The sequence below is a fragment of the Clarias gariepinus genome, chromosome 23, assembly GCF_024256425.1.
Source record: "Clarias gariepinus isolate MV-2021 ecotype Netherlands chromosome 23, CGAR_prim_01v2, whole genome shotgun sequence".
In the NCBI taxonomy this organism is placed as follows: domain Eukaryota; kingdom Metazoa; phylum Chordata; class Actinopteri; order Siluriformes; family Clariidae; genus Clarias; species Clarias gariepinus.
The window spans coordinates 14,804,911-14,822,778 of NC_071122.1; the positions used below are offsets into that span (position 1 = coordinate 14,804,911).

The window sequence follows — 17,868 nt, forward strand, 5'->3', positions numbered from 1 at the left end:
TAAACACCTGAAGCTATTTGTCACATTGCTGTGGTTATTTAAACTAGATGATTTATTGCATGCACAAATGCATCGACATGACATCAGACCACATGCTGTACAGCACCATACAAAAGTCTTATTTAGTACAGTTATCACATAAGTTCATTAAATATTTCCGAACATCATTTATTTAAAATAAAATGAGTCTATAAGAAAAATTAGATTTTAAGAAGTAATGTCAAAATCCATTATCAAAAGTTATTATTTTTTCGCTTTTCTCACGTGTCTCAAATTTTTACTTGGTGCTGTGTATATGATGGACAACATGGCTGTGGACCTATTAGTAAATTGGCTCATCGCTAAACAATTTTACGTTCCTTACTTCTTAATAGTTTTCCTGCATAGAGCACTTGTTATTTCCCAGGTAGAATAACCCTAGGTCACACAGCATCTTTGAACCTTTTCTTTAGCTCGCCCCCCACAGCTTTTCAGTGGCCATGACAGAAGTTCGACTCTGTGGTAACTAAACCATTAGTGTGTGGATTTTGACAAACAGTACGTTATGGGTAATTAATCTACAGTACTTGAAAATCCCACTACAACCCATTTGTAGCTTCTCGGCAAAAGCAGAGAGATTTCCATTAAAATTCTCCTTTTTTGTCAAAGGATGTACTCAAAAAAAAAAATCTTAGCAAGTGAAAATATCTTGAATGTAGTTAAATTTGTCTACCATTTCTAAATAGAAGATTACAACAAACCAATATAAGACTATTAAACCCATTTCTGGACAGTTTTTTTTGCCAATAGGATGAGAGGTTTATGCTTAAACATTAGATTCATCACATATCCTTTACCATACATAGTGTTATTGTACAACTGTTAAAAAAAAAAGAAAGGTTTTTTTCTGTATTACCATATTTTATTTCACACCTATTTCACTTTCTGCATACATTTTAGGACTGATGAAGTAACCAAACCAAAAATGTACATACAACATATTTTAAAAATAATTTCGTCTCGTTTTCCATGATAGTGAAAAAGGAAAGCTCGGTGAGTGCGCTTCCGGCTAAGCCGGTCCTGTCTGAGGAGGAGATGGAGAGGAAGTCTAAATCCATCATTGATGAGTTCCTGCACATTAATGACTACAAGGTAATTTTTTCCCCCACACACACTTCTGCTCAGCTCTGGGTCGTTTATTGATCTGTTTTCTTAAACATTTTACCATTATGCATGTTTGGAAATCTAAATGTATGTTTATAACATTTATTTTTCTACTAGTTCATGCCACAGCAAAGTTAAACTCTTATATGATGACTGTAGCTTTGACAGGAATTCTTTCTGCTCCTGTTATTTCTGTAGTAACCAAAGTAGCAACTTGTACAAAGAATGTATAGTGTAAACAACAACCCTGAGCACTTTATTATATGGATATTAGAGAATAGAGGTAGAGGATCCATTTGCTCTCAAAACAGCTTCCATAATTCATATTCATGAATTCTACAAAATGTTGGGAAAATTACTTTAAGATTCTGGTCCCCTGCTTAAAAACTAGCTCTTTGCTTTGCTGCTGTTATGCCTCACATACATTTAGAGTCCGTCGGTTATATCTCCTTGCGATGTAATGTAGGATTGATTTACTAACATATTACTTATGTGTCTATTAGTAAAGAATCACTGGTGTTTGTGTGTGTGAATGTTTAAACGTAGGAGGCAGTACAGTGTGTCGAGGAGCTGCAGAAGGTATCCCAGCTGGCTGTATTTGTGCGGGTAGGAGTGGAGTCCACTTTGGAGCGTAGTCACATGGCCCGAGAACACATGGGGCAGCTCTTCTACCAACTGATTCACCAGGGCAGCCTGCAACGGGCCCAGCTGTATGCAGGGTAAATTCCCAAAACCACACACGCACATTCTTTACCTAGTTTTAACTATGCACAGATTTCAGCCATGGACCATTTAATTTTCATTATAAAACACAAGGCCACAGTCCTAGTACCGGGTTCACATATTGCCCATACAGATATTTTAAAAAGGCATGTTCCTTGTGCTTTCCAGCTTGGTGGACACACTGGAAATGGCTGATGACATGGCCATAGACATTCCTCACATATGGCTGTATCTGGCTGAGTTGCTTAGTCCTCTGCTTAAAGAGGGAGGCATCCCCATGAAAGAACTCTTCAGGTAAGATCCACACTATAGGTCAGTATGTTCTCTTCTAGTAAAAGACTTCTGGTTCATTTTATAGGCACTAAAATAACCAAAGTATAATAAGTACCAGTTGCAAAGCAAATCCCAGGGTTATGTAAATGTACTTGTTCAGATGTCACATTTATATCAGTGAAAAAGTGTATATTCTGTACATAACAGCTTTTGGCCATGTGACACTTATTTGTCTATAAAAGCAAATCCTGGTTGCATTTTATATCTAAATACTTTTTTGACGATTCTGACTTTATTATGCAATAATGAACTAGTTGAGTGAGAAACAAGTCTTTTTGTTCTTTACAGTGAAATAAGTAAACCATTGCTCCAAGTGGGAAGAGCTGGCATGTTAATGGTGGAAATACTACACCTACTATGCAAACAAATGGTAAGATTTTTATAATTAGTTTAAATGTGTATATCAGGGGGGAAAAAATCATGATCATTGATCACTTAAAGGTTGAAATGGCAAGTAGCAATCACTGTTACACGCATACACAAACACAATGTAAATAGAACTAATCACAAAAAAAATCTCTAATTTTCTAGGGAGATATAAAGATTGTAAGATTAAATGGCTGGAAAATGGTCATGTGGGAGCAGGAGGAATCACTTTCAAACATTAATTGGCCCCCCACATTGCCTACTGTAATCAAAGCTAAAGGCGATTGAGCAAAATATTTGTGTGCCTGTATCGTTTATTTATTTTGATAAGCTTAGTGCATTCTATTATTTTTGCTAGTGATGTTGAGGTTTTTGGAAATTTATTTTGTCCCAAACCATGCAGCTCGGTTTTAAGTGTTTCTCTTAAATAACGCATGTACGTGTCCATGGGTTCACATCAGTCCAGGGCTAATTGTGTTGATGCATCCTTTCCTACACCAGGGCCATAAGAAAGTGGGGACTTTATGGAGAGACGCAGGACTTAACTGGAGTGATTTCCTGTCAGAAGAACAGGAACTCCAAAGCTTCATCTCGGAGCAGGTGAGTCAGCAGGGTGTTCAGTTTGTTCCTTCATACTTTTAATGTATATGTATAATTCCGCTTGTGTGTAAAACTTATTTTTCTTTTCATTCTTCTTCTTTCAGAAGCTGCAGTTCACACTGTCTGACTGTGTCTCTGCCCACCCTGCCCCTTCTATGCCCAGTCTCACCCCGGATGAAATGCACAGACAGCTTGAGCGTCTCCTACTAGAGGACCTGGCCAGTGATGAGCAGATATTTGACTGGGTGGAGGTAAAGCTGGGTACAGATACTGTATACATACATCACATTCCCTTCATAATCCATCATATTTATTTCCTTAATCAATTCAATTCAATTTTATTTCTATAGCGCTTTTAGCAATTCCCCCCCCCCCTCCCCCCCCACAGTACATCTGAGTTTTGTACGGGATGGGCGAAGTCTGCGATTTACACAAATTTACGGAATTATCTCCTGGATATATGAAGTTTTCATACAAATAAATATTATGTTTGTTATTTCACATATCCTGTATTATACAGTGCATTCGGAAAGTATTATCTTTGCATCACTTTTTTCACATTTTATGTCACAGCCTTATTCTAAAATGGATTAAATTTTTTTTTTTTTCTCAGAATTCTACACAAAACACCCCATAATGACAAAAAGAAAAAAGTTTATTTGAGATTTTTGCAAATTTATTAAAAATGTAAAAATGTCGAAAGCACTTGTACATAAGTATTCACATCCTTTGCCATGATGCTCAAAATTTTGCTCAGGCGCATCCTGTTTCCCCTGATCATCCTTGAAGTGTTTCTGCAGCTTAATTGGATGCACTGTGAATACTTTCCGGATGCACTGTATAATACATGATATGTGAAATAACAAACATAATATCATGTGTAAATGTGCTTTCGAATTTTTTTCATTTTTGATGAATTTGCAAATATCCCAAGTAAACTTTTTTCATGTTCTCATTATGGTGTGTTGTGTGTAGAATTCTAAGGAATTAAATTTGGATAAGGATAATGTAATAAAGAATTAAAATGAATTTAATCTATTTTAGAATAAGGCTGTGACATGACAAAATGTGGAAAAAGTGATGCGCTGTGAATACTTTCCATATGCACTGTATATTATATTATATTTATATTTATATTTATTGTATTGTTGTATGGTGATAGTGATATGACCCAGCACCCAACATACTTTTACTCCAACGCAGCCTCCATTCTTTGTGGAAGATGGACAAAAAGGCACACAGGAAACAAAAACCTTAAAAAAATAAATTATATATGAGCCCGCCAAATCACAGACATGTTGATTCACACTGGACTAATATCATCACAGGCATGGTATGATGCAATGGCACACTCCAGGACATTCTGTAATGGAGAAATAATAAACGATATTATATTAAGTGCTTCTTTTCCAGCCACATCACACCCCAGCATCAACCCTTATATGGTTTCTATTTTACAAAATGATATAAACGAATATTTTTCCTCTATTCCAGGCCAATGTAGATGAATCTGAGATGACCTCTTCCCCATTCCTAAGAGCTTTAATGACCGCAGTATGTAAAGCAGCTGTTAAAGGTGAATTTATTTTCTTATGCAGGAAAAAAACCTCCCTATTGCAAACCCTCTTATTCTTAGCTTGCTAAGCTTCTCAGGTGAACATTTTGTAATAATTACCTGTTTATCCCTTTTAAATATGCATATTAAGCACACCTCATTAAGATCCAGCAGCTGGCTTGTAGATACTAATAAATAAGCATTACAGTGATGTGTTCAGTGCACATGTAGCCCCAGCACAAATATTTTCTCTGGCTTTATTTCTCTCACGCAGATGAGCATACGTCCTGCAGAGTGGACACAGCTGTCATACAGAAACACCTCCCTGTGTTACAAAAGTACTTTAACTCAGACACTGAGCGTCAGTTGCAAGCACTTTATGCACTGCAGGCATTAATAGTGACCATGGATCAACCACCCAGTAAGTGAACTTATTTTTTTGTTCTAGATAACCCTCTCAGCAGCAACCTTATTTCCCCTTTTGTCTGTTCGAACCACTCAGCATTCAGCATTACTAGTATACTAATCACCAGCCTGGTCATCTGTCCTCAACTGCACCTGTTTCTCACTGGTTCATGCCTTAAGTTCTCAATTTTAATGCTTAGATGAATCATAGGTCACTGTGTGGCTTAAAAAACACAAACATTCCTCTGGAACTGGTCAGGTACAGGGCCTGGACTTACAATGAGAGCTAAAACAGTCAATTCAGTAGGCCTGGAAAACTATTTCTTAAGACCACATTAAAAATGCATAAACATAGACTCCGAGTGGCGCAGTGGTAAAGTGCTTGCCCAATCATCCAGAGATCCCTGGTTCGATTCAGGGTGATGCTGTAACCTCTAACAGCCGGAGGTCTAGAGAGAGCTGATTGGCCGAGTTCATTCGGAGGGGAGAGATGAGAGGTTCTTTGTGCTCCTACATTAATCATGGCCCTACAGCAGTTCGAAAAGATGCGGTCGGCTTGCGTCACGTGGTTCGGAGAAAACACGTAATCGTCTTTAGCCCTCCCACCTGAGTGATAGCAGTAGCCTTAATGTGTGACCCCCTTGTGACTGGGAGGAATTATACGACTAAATTAGGGAGAAAAAAATGCATAAACATAATTTGTAAGTTTATTAACACTTCCTATTTTTTTCCCTTTACCTTTGCAGATCTTTTAAGGATGTTTTTTGACTGCCTCTATGACGAGGAGGTGATTTCAGAGGATGCTTTTTACAAGTGGGAAACAAGTAAAGACCCAGCTGAGCAGCGGGGAAAGGGCATAGCGTTAAAATCAGTCACCGCTTTCTTCACCTGGTTACGGGAGGCTGAGGAAGAGTCCGAGGACGATTGATGTGAGGAGGCGGCGGCCACCTGGTGACGCGTGGAGGCACGCTGCCAATAAAATGGAAAACTGTACCCTCTGTACTCAAACACACTACCTACACACACGTTTTCACTCACGGCGTGACACAAAGTGTCATGCCTGGGTTTCTTGTGGTATGGATTCCAAAATGTTCATTCTGGAAGTAAGGGGCACTAAAAACCCCTGTATCATATATATAGAAAATTATTTTTGTTCCTTTTTTTTTTTAAGAAGAAACTTAAAAGAAGCAGGTTGTGAAATTCTTAATTTATTATTTTTTTAAACATTCACAAATTCAAAGTCTATTTAACATTTGCAGGTCTTCACAATAAGGGGAATGTTGATAGAAATAACAGAAATACCATAACATTAATGGCTATTAAGAAATATGTACTCACCATCCCTGAAATTCATGTACAAGCTTGAAGGAAAGGTTTTTGGGGATAAAGGGAAAGATGCAGTTAAAAGAAACTGACTGTTTTCTCAGGTTGTGTTGTTCTTAAGTAACCCCAGTAACTGCATCTGTTTTAATTATTCAGTGTTGAAATTGGGTAAATTCTCATCAAATTCTCACCGTGAAAAAAAAAGTTTATGCAAGAATGCATAGGTTTTACAAATAGAAAAACTTCCTGAAGATTCTGAACACTAGATGCATTTAAGGAGTACAATGAAAATACTACTAATGCAAGTTGAAACGTTTCATTGTGGCCCTGCCTGCTTGTGATAAACAGCTATTGGAGAACATGTAAAACTTGTAAATACATTAAACACCATCAAAACGATTGCAGAATGCAGTTTTTCTTTGTTTATATTTTGTATATCATTCTTTGTCAATGTTGCAATAGTTTTGAAGGGGGGGGGGGGGGGTGAAGAAATACCTTAAAGTAAGAATGCTCTCAAGTATATATTTTAATTGTTTATCTTTATCAATTTATCAGAGTCAGCTGTATGATTAACCAACTATACCAAGCAGGTGCAAAGGACCAATTTAATAATCAATTTCATATATAAGTTGAAATACAGTCATTAACTAATACAGAAACAGCTGTGTAAGAGGCTTTAATTTGGGTGAGGAACAACCATTACATTTATTACACACAGACTGATATATTTCAAGTGTTTATTTCTTTTAATTTTGATGATTATGGTTTATAGCTAATGAAAACCCAAAAGTCAGTCAATTTAAACTAAATTATTTTTAAACAAAAATGTTGGGCTACAGAAAGTATGAACATGTACAGCACTTAATGCTTGGTCAGGGCTCCCTTTGCATGAATTACTGCAGCAATCCGGCACTGCTGAGGTGTTATGGAAGCCCAGGTTGCTCTGATAGCGGCCTTCACCGCTTCTGCATTGTTGGGTCAGGTGTTCCACATGCTCTTCGCAATACCCCATAGATAGGTTTAGGTCATGTGAGTTCAGGGATACCATAGTCCTTAAACCAGGTATTAGTACTTTTGGCAGTGTGGGGAGGTGCCAAGTCCTGTTGGAAAATTAAATCACAATCTCAATAAAAGCTGGTCAGCAGAGGGAAGCATAAAGTGCTCTAAAATTTACTGGTAGATCAGGCTGCATTTTTCAGGCTGCACTGATCTGACCTGATAAAACACAGTGGACCAAACCAACACAGACTGACAACTATACTGGACATCAAGCAACTTGGATTCTGTGCCTCTCCTCTCTTTCTTTTGGGATGTTGATTTCCAAATGAAATGCAAAATTTACTTTCATCTGAAAAGAGGATTTTTTTTGCCCACTAAGCAACAATCCAGTCCTTTTTGTCTTTAGCCCTAGGTAACATGTCTTTTTGTCCTTGGGTAACACGCCTCTGATGTCTCTGGTTCAAGAGTGGCTTAAATGGCGTGAAAAGCAACAGTTATAGCCCATGTTCTGGATACATTTTTGCATGGTGGCTCTTGAATCACTGACTCCAGGTGCAGTCCACTATTTATGAATCTCCCCCACAAGGGTTAAAAATTTTCATAATCATTAAAATGTGAAGAAACACTTCAAATTAGTTTGTGTAATGAATTGATACAATGAGTTTTACTTTTTGAATTGATTTACTAAAATAAATCAAGGTGTAAAAATTTACAAAGCCATCTGTTGAATTTTGAAGTGCGGGGAATGAAGGAAATAATGAAGTGCATGTTTATTAAATAGATTTCAATCGCACGCTCATAAGTGTGTATTAAAAAAATGTACAGTGCCATTTGTGGAATTTTATGATGTAGTATTGTCTTTTTAAGGTTGATTTTTTTTAAATGATTTTTTAATGAATAAATTTCAAAGTAGCATATTTTCTCTTCCCGTGAGCCGATTGCGATGAATGCGTATGTTACCTGAAGTTCGTCCAAGTACTTTGGGCACAAGGTGGGTATACACACACACACACACACACACACACATATAGTTTTCCATATATAAAAATAATTTATATTTTTTATAAGAATCAATTTATTCATATAATATGCATTACATGGTTACCATACTTTTGAGACACATTGTAATACATTTCACCCACTGTTGAACATGCATTAGCACAGCTGAAGATATGTGTGCAATGGGATTGGAGATGTGGGTGAACATCAGTATAATTTTAATTTGTTGCTCTTTTGTCAAACATCATTTTAGGGGATCTGAAAAATCAAAAACATGTTTTAAAAAAATGTATTAGTTTAAAATAGTTATTTTTTCTATGTATGGCCCACTCTGTGTCAGACAAAAAAAATTATACACACTTCAGAAAAAGATACAAGAAACTTGTATAAATATTTTAATACTTTATATATATATATATATATATATAGTGTGGCGGGGGCGGGGTTTCGCTTGGGAACCATCATGCTTTGCGGGAGGGGCTGTTATGTGTTCACCCTGTTGGGAGAAGGTGTTTGGTTTACTGGCTTCAGCCAGGGTATGTGTGATGTGGGTTGTTGTTTATGCTGCTGGTTCATCTGTGTTTCGTGAATAAAATGCTCCCAGCCATTTGCATTGGGCAGCAAGTAAAATAACTCGTCTCTCCACCATTCTTTCCGGCGTTAAAACGCTACAATATATATATATATATAATAAAATTATATATATATTATTTTATGATATATTAATAAATCACTGTTTATATATATATATATATATATATATATATATGCGATAGATAGATAGATATTATTAATAGATCACACTGTTTTTATTTTTCTGAGGTGTGCATAAAATTTTTTTTTGCCTGCCTTACAAAGCTTTAATGGACAAAAGCGTTAAAGTACAAGTGCTCACAATAAAGGTCAGAACTGCATTATAACATTATAATAATATAAATACATTACACAAATACCATAATAGCATAGTACTTTACTGTGTGGTATAATTCTAGCTGTAATCCGCACACTACTGCACAAGCTAATGCATTTAAACACACACACAGACTTCGTGTTGTACTGTGACATGCAGGGACTTTAAATTTAGCGGACATTTTCCCAGAGTTCTATGCGAGGCTACGTCCAGTAAGTCCCTGTAATGTGGAGTCATGCAGGGACTTTTAGTTTAGCAGACAATTTCCCAGAATTCTGTGCGTGGCTCTGGGATTTTTCTTGCTAACTCTGGTAAGGCATTCAGTCATTTTGAGATGATAAAAAAAACATAAGTGCTTATTTGCGACGCACCAGTGTGACTGTTCATGGTATATAACATTTAGTCCTGTTTGATTGTTGTTTGTTGAGAAATTGAATGGTGCTTGGGTTTTTCTAGCGGTTAAGCTACGTGTAAACAGTCAGCTGCTAGCTCGTTTTACTCTGAGCAACACACATATTAGCCTGCTAGCTAACGGACGTTAGATACTGTTGCACACATAAATTAGACATATATGCAGACTGTGGAGGAGTCGGGTTTAAGGAAACCATGCAGAACCCGTGATATACTGCAAACTAAGAATTTCGTATATAAGACATTTATATGACAAAACGTTGTAATATCTTGAATGGCTCAGGTTGATTGTGGCACGTCATGTTTTGCACATTTTAAGTTTTATAAGTTCGGATCGGACAAGTTTCGATTCTAGTTCCGTAACACGCCAACAGGTGGCAGCACAGGGAGCACTGACCTTCATCATCAGTCAGTGTGCCAAAAGACATTGTCCTGTCCACAATAGGAGCTGTACAGCTGTACATGGACAGCAAGTTAGAACAAAGAGTGAATTTTGAATTTTCTATAAAAAAAAAAAAAGGTCAAAAGGCCAGTCAGGTCCACTAATGATGGGAAGTTTGAATCATTTTAGTGACTCGGTTCTTAGAATCTCGTTTATCAAAATGAACGAATTTTTTTTTTTTTAGAGTTATTTAGATAATTTATTTTTCTTTTGATTAGAAATAAAATAAAATGTTGCATTTTCAATAAAAAAGACCCACAATACGTCTACATACACAAATTGTGGCTATAGCTCCAGTAATTAAAATATCACAATGGAGCTAAGGACATATTACAATAAGCAGAATGAATAGCTCGCCTCTCATATCTTCCAATCTGAGTCGTTCGTTCTTTTGAATCCGTTACACTGCATAGGATCTATGGGAGTCACGTGACATAGGAATGAATGACCTACGGAGGTTTTGCGATGATTTGCGCATGCGCGCCCAGTAGAAAATGAATAAATCACTCTCCAAGACTACTCGTTCTTCTAAGTCACGTTAAAAATTCCTTTAAAAAGAACGAATCGTTCTTGATTGCCCCAGCATACAGCTCGACCAGGTGTATGCTCATCATCCTTTTCAACATTTGCGTCATTGAGCATCAAGAACTCGTCCCCATGAGCCAGAGTGTCAATAGGGAGGACATATGGTCAAAGTGACCGGGTCTGTGTTGCACAAATTTCTAAACTTTTTAATATCACCTCATATGTGAGTCAAACTAAAATCCACATGTATGGTAGAACTCCAGGTTTCTCAGCGGAATGTTGCCCAGAACACGAACACTTCTTCCCATAGTGCATCCTGGTGCCTTTTTTTTTTTTTTTTTTTTTTTTCCCATAGGGCCAGGTAGGTTTGGACTGCCCCCACACATTCGAATTAAGACACGACCAGCTAGTATATACAAGGTGCCATATAGGCAATACAAACATTACCCATGCTTATTTATTAAAGGATGAAGAAGCCCCACAAAGTCAGTGCTGCAGAACTATCCTAACCATAAAACACATACTTTTTTAACACCATAAGAAAACGATTTCTACTGGAACAAGATTTAAAAAAAAAAAAACATTCTGCAAGGCAACACCAGAAAAACTCTTATAATTTCTGTCTAAAGCACACATAAAGAATATAACATTGTAAAACCTTGTTCTTCTGACCAAGACCATGCTATTTTGTGATCTATTTCTCACTACTCTCTTAATCACTTGCATTTTCATAACATCATAAATCAGCTTAATATTTGATGTGAATCTTGCCATATTTATGGCAAGGTCAATAAACCCAAATACAAACAAACTAATTCCCCAAGATCATTGAAATAACCATTTAGAAACTGTGTTTTTTATTTACTCTGGTTATTGTCAAAATCGTTATACCTTAAATTTCTTTGATGATTTTTTTTTGTGTGAAACATGAGCAAAATAAATGACCATACAAAGCAAGCTGTAATGCTCTGTATGTTATGGCCACTTTTTATCCCACCCAGCATTACATTTTTCAGCAATGTATGCCACAGCAAATCTTCTGTAAGGTCGATCCAACCAGGAAAGCGTTTGCTTTCCTATGTGCATCACTGCCCTCTTTATGCCGATGTTACCATTGCTGTAACTCAGTCATCTAGCCAGCACAACTTTGCATATTTCAAAGTCACTCGATTCATTACACTTGCCAATTTTTTCTGTATCCAACTATCTATTTTGTGAACTGGCTGATGTCTAATATCTCCCACCCGTTGAGAATGGCCATTGTACAGTGATGGTCAATATTATTTACTCCTCCTGTCAGTGGTACAGATGTTAAAGCTGATCACTGCGTACATGTTCTGTATCCACCATTGTTATTAATATGTTTTAATCTGATGTCAGATAGACAGCACTTGCAAAATGTATAAAATAATGACTGTTTAAAAGCTGTCTGCCTTAAAGAGTCTCCTTATTTTGATTTAATTTGAGGCTTTTATTGTATGCTTGCATCCTTTTAATGTCCTAATGTGCCATTTGTTTTGTCTTGTTGATTTTGTTTAGAAAGTGCACTGACCACAAAGATGTATCGCCCTAAACCGACTCTGAAAGACAGACAGCACTTGTATAAGCTGATCATCAGCCAGCTCCTGTATGACGGTTACACTAACATCGCCAACAGCCTTATAAGCGAGGTGAAGCCGCAGAGTGTGGTGTCCCCGTCTGAGCAGCTTATGCAGCTTGCCAAAATCGGTAAGATACCTTTACTAAAGACTCGCTGTTTACCGCTCCTCTGGTGGAAAAAACAACTCAGTACAGTGAAACCTTGGGTTACAGGCATAATTCGTTCCGAAAGCGAGCTCATATTCCAAAACATGCGTAAACTTGAAATTGAATTTTCCCGTAAGAAATAATAGAAACTTTAAATTATTTGTTCCACAACCCCCAAAAATAAATCCATAAAAATAATTAACCTGCACTTTACCTTTAAAACAAAAATAAATCCCGACAGATAAGTGTTTCCGTTTGTGCACGCAGGCTGTATATTTGTGTGTGTGTGTGTGTGTGTGTGTGTGTGTGTGTGTGTGTGTGTGTGTGTGTGTGTGTGTGAAGCTAAAGTAACGAGCCCCTTCCCCTTTTTCCCTTCCCGTTTTACACACTTACCTTTCCTCCAATCTTTTCACACACGCACACAGCAGAAACACTATCATCGGAAAAATAAACAAGAAATCTTTTTAATGACGCGATTGAGCGACACACTAATGGAATCACTGCTGTAAAAAAAAATAATAAAAACAAAGTAACCTTCACTTTACTTTTGAAAAGAATCGCGACAGAGCAGTGTTTCTGTGTAGAGCAGAGAGAGTGCGTGTGTGTGAAGAAGTAGGAGGGGTGTGTGTGTGTGTGTGTGTGTGTGTGTATGTATGTATGTGTAGCACAGTGTCTAATGACGCACGAACGCACACACACACACACACAAACACACACACACACACAAAGAGCAGCCCTGAGCAGAGAGAGAAAGTGGATTTTTAACCTCTCTAATGAGACTTGCTTTTGCTTTATTCATCACACGCGCTGTACACACACGCGTACAGGCACAAAATAAAATGTGTTTTACGCACACACGTGGTCACAGTGTTGTAGTAAACAGTACACGTGTGCACACATGATGATTATACCAGTGAGAGACGCGCACTAAGACCCAGCAGGGGAGACGATTACTCACAATTCTGCAGCACAAGAGAGAGAAAAACCGTTGGCTCAGTTTTGATCAAATGACGCTCGGCGTTAAAACAAGAAGTGCATGCATTATACAGAATACTCGGTACTCGTAAACCAAGACTTGTTTATTTTCCAAGTCAAAATTTATTAAAAATCTTTGCTCGTCGTGCGGAACACTCGCAAACCGCGTTACTCGCAATCTTTCACTGTACTGTTATTTGCCATGGTGCCTCTAATATATACAGTATTTAATTGACAACGGGTTAATTTTATTATATTATGGTTAGCAATGAGCCATTTGGTCCATTTTATAGATGGGGGAGGATCAACTTAGTTAACAAAAAAAAAAATGTAATTAATTTTTGTCACGTACCGAGTTATACACAGTATGATACAAAGTAAAATGCATATATGACTGCTGATGACCCTAAAATTTAAATAAGAGTTTTTAAACAAGAATATAAAGTATGAAATAAGAGAAAAAAATATAGAAAAATATAGATCAAAAATTGGCTATAAAAAAATTACACTATGTAAAATTAATAAAAGTAAATAGATTTAAATGGAATTGGGTTATAGAAAGCAGGCCAGTTATGAGCAAGACAATGTGCAGAATAATGAGCAAATCCAAAGCTGTGTTGTGTTACTAGTCTTTTTTTTTTACTCCAAAATAGATTAGTCTAGAAAATTGTGTGCGTTAAAAGTGGCGCATGCTAAAAGCCTCTCAACTTGCACGCTCTGAGACTTTGGAGGCATTTGAGGTGACAGTATATACAAGTTCTACACTCTAAACTATCCACATACTTTCATCCTGTGTGATAGGAGTAAATTAGATGCTCTGCTTCTTTAGAAGTAACAATTATGGCAAATGACATCCAGGATATTTCCATGAAAAGTTTTTTTAATAGGTTTAAAGTCTTAAAATTGTAGCAAAATCAGAAAACTTTTATAACGAATCTGGTTTATTATAATACTTATAGAATTTGTTATTTTAATCAAATCAGCACCTAGGTATCGTGATGATATATCGGGTGGTCATTGTTGATTCCCATTCGTATTCCATATAGTGTAAATAATCAGATAGCTTGTTAAATACAATATGTATAATTGCAGGAATGGAGAATGATGACAGCGCAGTACAGTATGCCATCGGACGCTCGGACACGGTGGCCCCAGGTGTCGGCATCGACTTAGAGTTTGACGCCGACGTGCAGACCATGTCCCCTGAGGCTTCGGAGTACGAGACATGCTATGTGACATCACACAAAGGGCCGTGTCGCGTGGCCACATACAGCCGAGACGGACAGCTCATTGCCACCGGCTCTGCAGACGCCTCGATTAAAATCCTAGACACGGAGCGTATGCTGGCCAAGAGCGCCATGCCCCTTGAGGTGAGCACAAATAATATTAAACACTTTTTAACTAACAGTTTCACTGTTAACCATGACAGGGACTTTTTTTTTTTTTTTTAAGTGCTAAAGACTTCTGACCTTTTCAGGTGATGATGAACGAGACAGCGCAGCAGAACATGGAGAATCACCCGGTTATCCGAACCCTGTATGACCACGTAGATGAGGTCACCTGCCTGGCTTTCCACCCCACCGAGCAGATCCTAGCGTCGGGATCCCGCGATTACACACTCAAATTGTTCGACTACTCCAAGCCCTCAGCAAAAAGAGCTTTTAAATACATCCAGGTACTTCATTCAAGGGCATACAGTATGTATACATCTGATTAAATTTATTCGTAATTATCAGACAGAAAGCTGGGTTTAATAAGTTTAATAAGGCATTACTAAGGATTTCTTCTCTTGTTCAGCAAACAGAAGAAGAAAAAATAATATATATCTGCACCACACAAACTGTTATCGTTTAATTGTTCTCATTGGTTGGAGGTTTGTAACATCTTTTTCTTCAACAGGAAGCAGAAATGCTGCGCTCCATCTCCTTTCACCCGTCAGGAGATTTCTTGCTGGTGGGGACTCAGCATCCAACACTGCGCCTTTACGATGTCAATACATTCCAGTGTTTTGTGTCGTGCAACCCTCTGGATCAGCACACGGACGCCATCTGCAGCGTGAGCTACAACCCGGGAGCCAACACCTACGTCACGTGCAGCAAGGACGGCAGCATAAAGTTGTGGGACGGCATCTCCAACCGATGCGTGTCCACGTTCGAGAAGGCGCACGACGGGGCCGAGGTCTGCTCAGCCGTCTTTTCCAAAAACTCGAAGTACATTCTGTCCAGTGGCAAGGACTCTGTGGCCAAGCTGTGGGAGATCTCCACTGGTCGCACACTGGTCAAGTACACGGGTGAGATTACAATCCAGCATTAGTATAAGCTGAGAAATCTTTCTGAATATCTAGCGGGAGGAAGTGCCCAGAACCAAGCTAGTCTTAACATTTAGATGAGAGAGAGATTGTAACTTCGATTCCACACAGTGCCACACCCATATGAGGGAAAAGGTTTAAAACACCATATGCTCTGGATGTGAATGATGACTCTTTGCCGCAAAAGACAAAAGAGATAAAGTTTCAAGAAAAAGAAAAGATGAATTAATTATTTATCTGGGTCTACAGTAATGACTCGAGAGATGAACTAATCAGTTTCTTTTTCCGGCTCAGAATGCACAGGTTAAGCTTATAGCGCTGTGACATGAAGAACGAATGACTCGAAAGGTGAATTAATCAATTCTCTTTCCAGTTTAGACTGCATTGAAGTGTGGAGTTGTCACACGATGAACAAATGATTAGGGGCAACCCGAAGGCTCAAAACAGATGAACTACGTCCTGTACAGAACCTGAACTGAACGGCATTTGTGACTGAACAAATCACTCCCCGCGGCTGTGTGTGCAACGTGTGTTTGTTTATAAATGAGCAGATTGTAACACATGTCTGTGATGCAGCATGAGCAGCAGTTCAGATAGATGCATGTCTCCGGTTAAGCTCATGTTATCATGACCACAATAGGGAGAAAGAAATTATGCTGTTGGTATATTTTAAGTTCTACTGCAAACCCAAAGAAGTTTTTTCTACCAAGCCATTTGTTCTAGTAGCTGATTAGTTTCTTGACATTTCCTGTGCTGTGTGTATTACAGGAGCAGGACTGAGTGGCCGTCAGACGCATCGCACACAAGGCGTGTTTAACCACACAGAGGACTACGTGCTGTTGCCGGATGAGCGAACGGTTAGCCTGTGCTGTTGGGACTCACGCACAGCTGAACGCAAGAACCTGCTCTCACTTGGCCATAATAATATTGTGCGCTGCATCGTGCACTCCCCAACCAATCCGGGCTTCATGACGTGCAGTGACGACTTCCGCGCTCGCTTCTGGTACCGCCGGACCACCACTGACTGAGCAGCTGTGAGGCTGTTCTTGAGTTTCAGGTCTGTGTGTAGAAAAGGCTTAGACCTACAGTGAGTGGTTTACCAGATAACGTGGTCTCAGCGATATCAGGACTGTAGTTGTTGTGTCTGAACTCTAGAGAGCACCATTGTATGCAGAGGAACTTGTAGAGGAACTTGAGCATTTGTAATAAGTCTGTGCCAGCCATCTGAGCGTAACAAAGTTGTGCTCTGTGAGGCATGACATGAGTTCTGTAAGAGACAAGTGAATTTTCTTTTTTTTTTTTTACTTTCTTTCCATGTTTTTTTTCATGTTTGATACATTTAATGCTTTTTTCCTTAAATAAAATAAACAAATTGTTTTCCTTGTAAATAAAACATCTTGTGAAAGCAAATCAATAGGTGACAAAAATATGTTGTAGTACACTGTAGTATGTAGTACACAGTATGCTGTGTCCTTTTCAAGAGACACTGTGCAAAACAGGGAGGATGTATTAGATGTGTCCCAAAAGAGCTTTTATATCAGTGGTGAAAATCATCAGCCAAAACCTTGTTTAGTGTAAAATGTAAAACACTTTTCTTACAAAACTCAATTGTGAATAAAATGAAACAGTATTTTAAATAACAAATCAATAGTATAAAGTTTAAAATCAATCGTTTTTTACAGTTAATCTGCAACTCAAATGGTTTTAATGCATCCATTTAATTATAATTACCATTAAAAAATTTAGGTTAGATTAAAAGTTTTTAATATTTTCTTTTCAGTCATGAAACTGAAACTTTTTTTCTCATTTGCTCAAAATGTTTTTTGTGGCATCCCTAATAAATATAATTAATAAGTATGGGCTTATTTAATGTTAACATACATTTATATACACTGCCTAGTGAAAAACAAAGTCGACAGCTAGATTTGAATGAGTGAATAGTTAAAAGCTTGTAATTAGAGCGATCGATATATTTGAATTATCAGGAATTCTTTTAACCCTAACTGATGCAGTGAGTAGCTTCTCATTTCTTGAATAATTATGTCAGAAGAAGCATGGCTTGTTTGACTAAAAACTTTTTCTGTGTTTCGAAAATGGTCAACTAT

At 37.8% G+C, this 17,868-nt stretch overlaps 2 protein-coding genes across 2 annotated transcripts in view; both read left to right on the forward strand.

Annotated features, from left to right (window-relative positions):
- Positions 1-6,847, forward strand: part of eif4g3a (eukaryotic translation initiation factor 4 gamma, 3a) — a 56,290-nt gene extending 49,443 nt beyond the window's left edge. Inside the window, exons 26-34 of the mRNA XM_053483806.1 lie at positions 1,016-1,131; positions 1,690-1,862; positions 2,035-2,160; positions 2,488-2,569; positions 3,067-3,165; positions 3,270-3,416; positions 4,660-4,741; positions 4,995-5,141; positions 5,872-6,847. Of these exons, the coding sequence (XP_053339781.1) occupies positions 1,016-1,131; positions 1,690-1,862; positions 2,035-2,160; positions 2,488-2,569; positions 3,067-3,165; positions 3,270-3,416; positions 4,660-4,741; positions 4,995-5,141; positions 5,872-6,053 (1,154 nt within the window). The 3' untranslated portion in view covers positions 6,054-6,847. The remainder of the gene's footprint in view (positions 1-1,015; positions 1,132-1,689; positions 1,863-2,034; positions 2,161-2,487; positions 2,570-3,066; positions 3,166-3,269; positions 3,417-4,659; positions 4,742-4,994; positions 5,142-5,871) is intronic.
- Positions 6,848-9,596: 2,749 nt separating this feature from the next.
- On the forward strand, positions 9,597-17,173 carry cstf1 (cleavage stimulation factor, 3' pre-RNA, subunit 1). Its single transcript, XM_053483620.1, has 6 exons — positions 9,597-9,667; positions 12,274-12,462; positions 14,548-14,825; positions 14,933-15,130; positions 15,355-15,745; positions 16,532-17,173. Exons 2-6 carry the CDS (start codon positions 12,294-12,296, stop codon positions 16,789-16,791), a joined length of 1,296 nt encoding a protein of 431 aa, XP_053339595.1. The 5' UTR covers positions 9,597-9,667; positions 12,274-12,293; the 3' UTR covers positions 16,792-17,173.
- Positions 17,174-17,868: the final 695 nt, after the last annotated feature.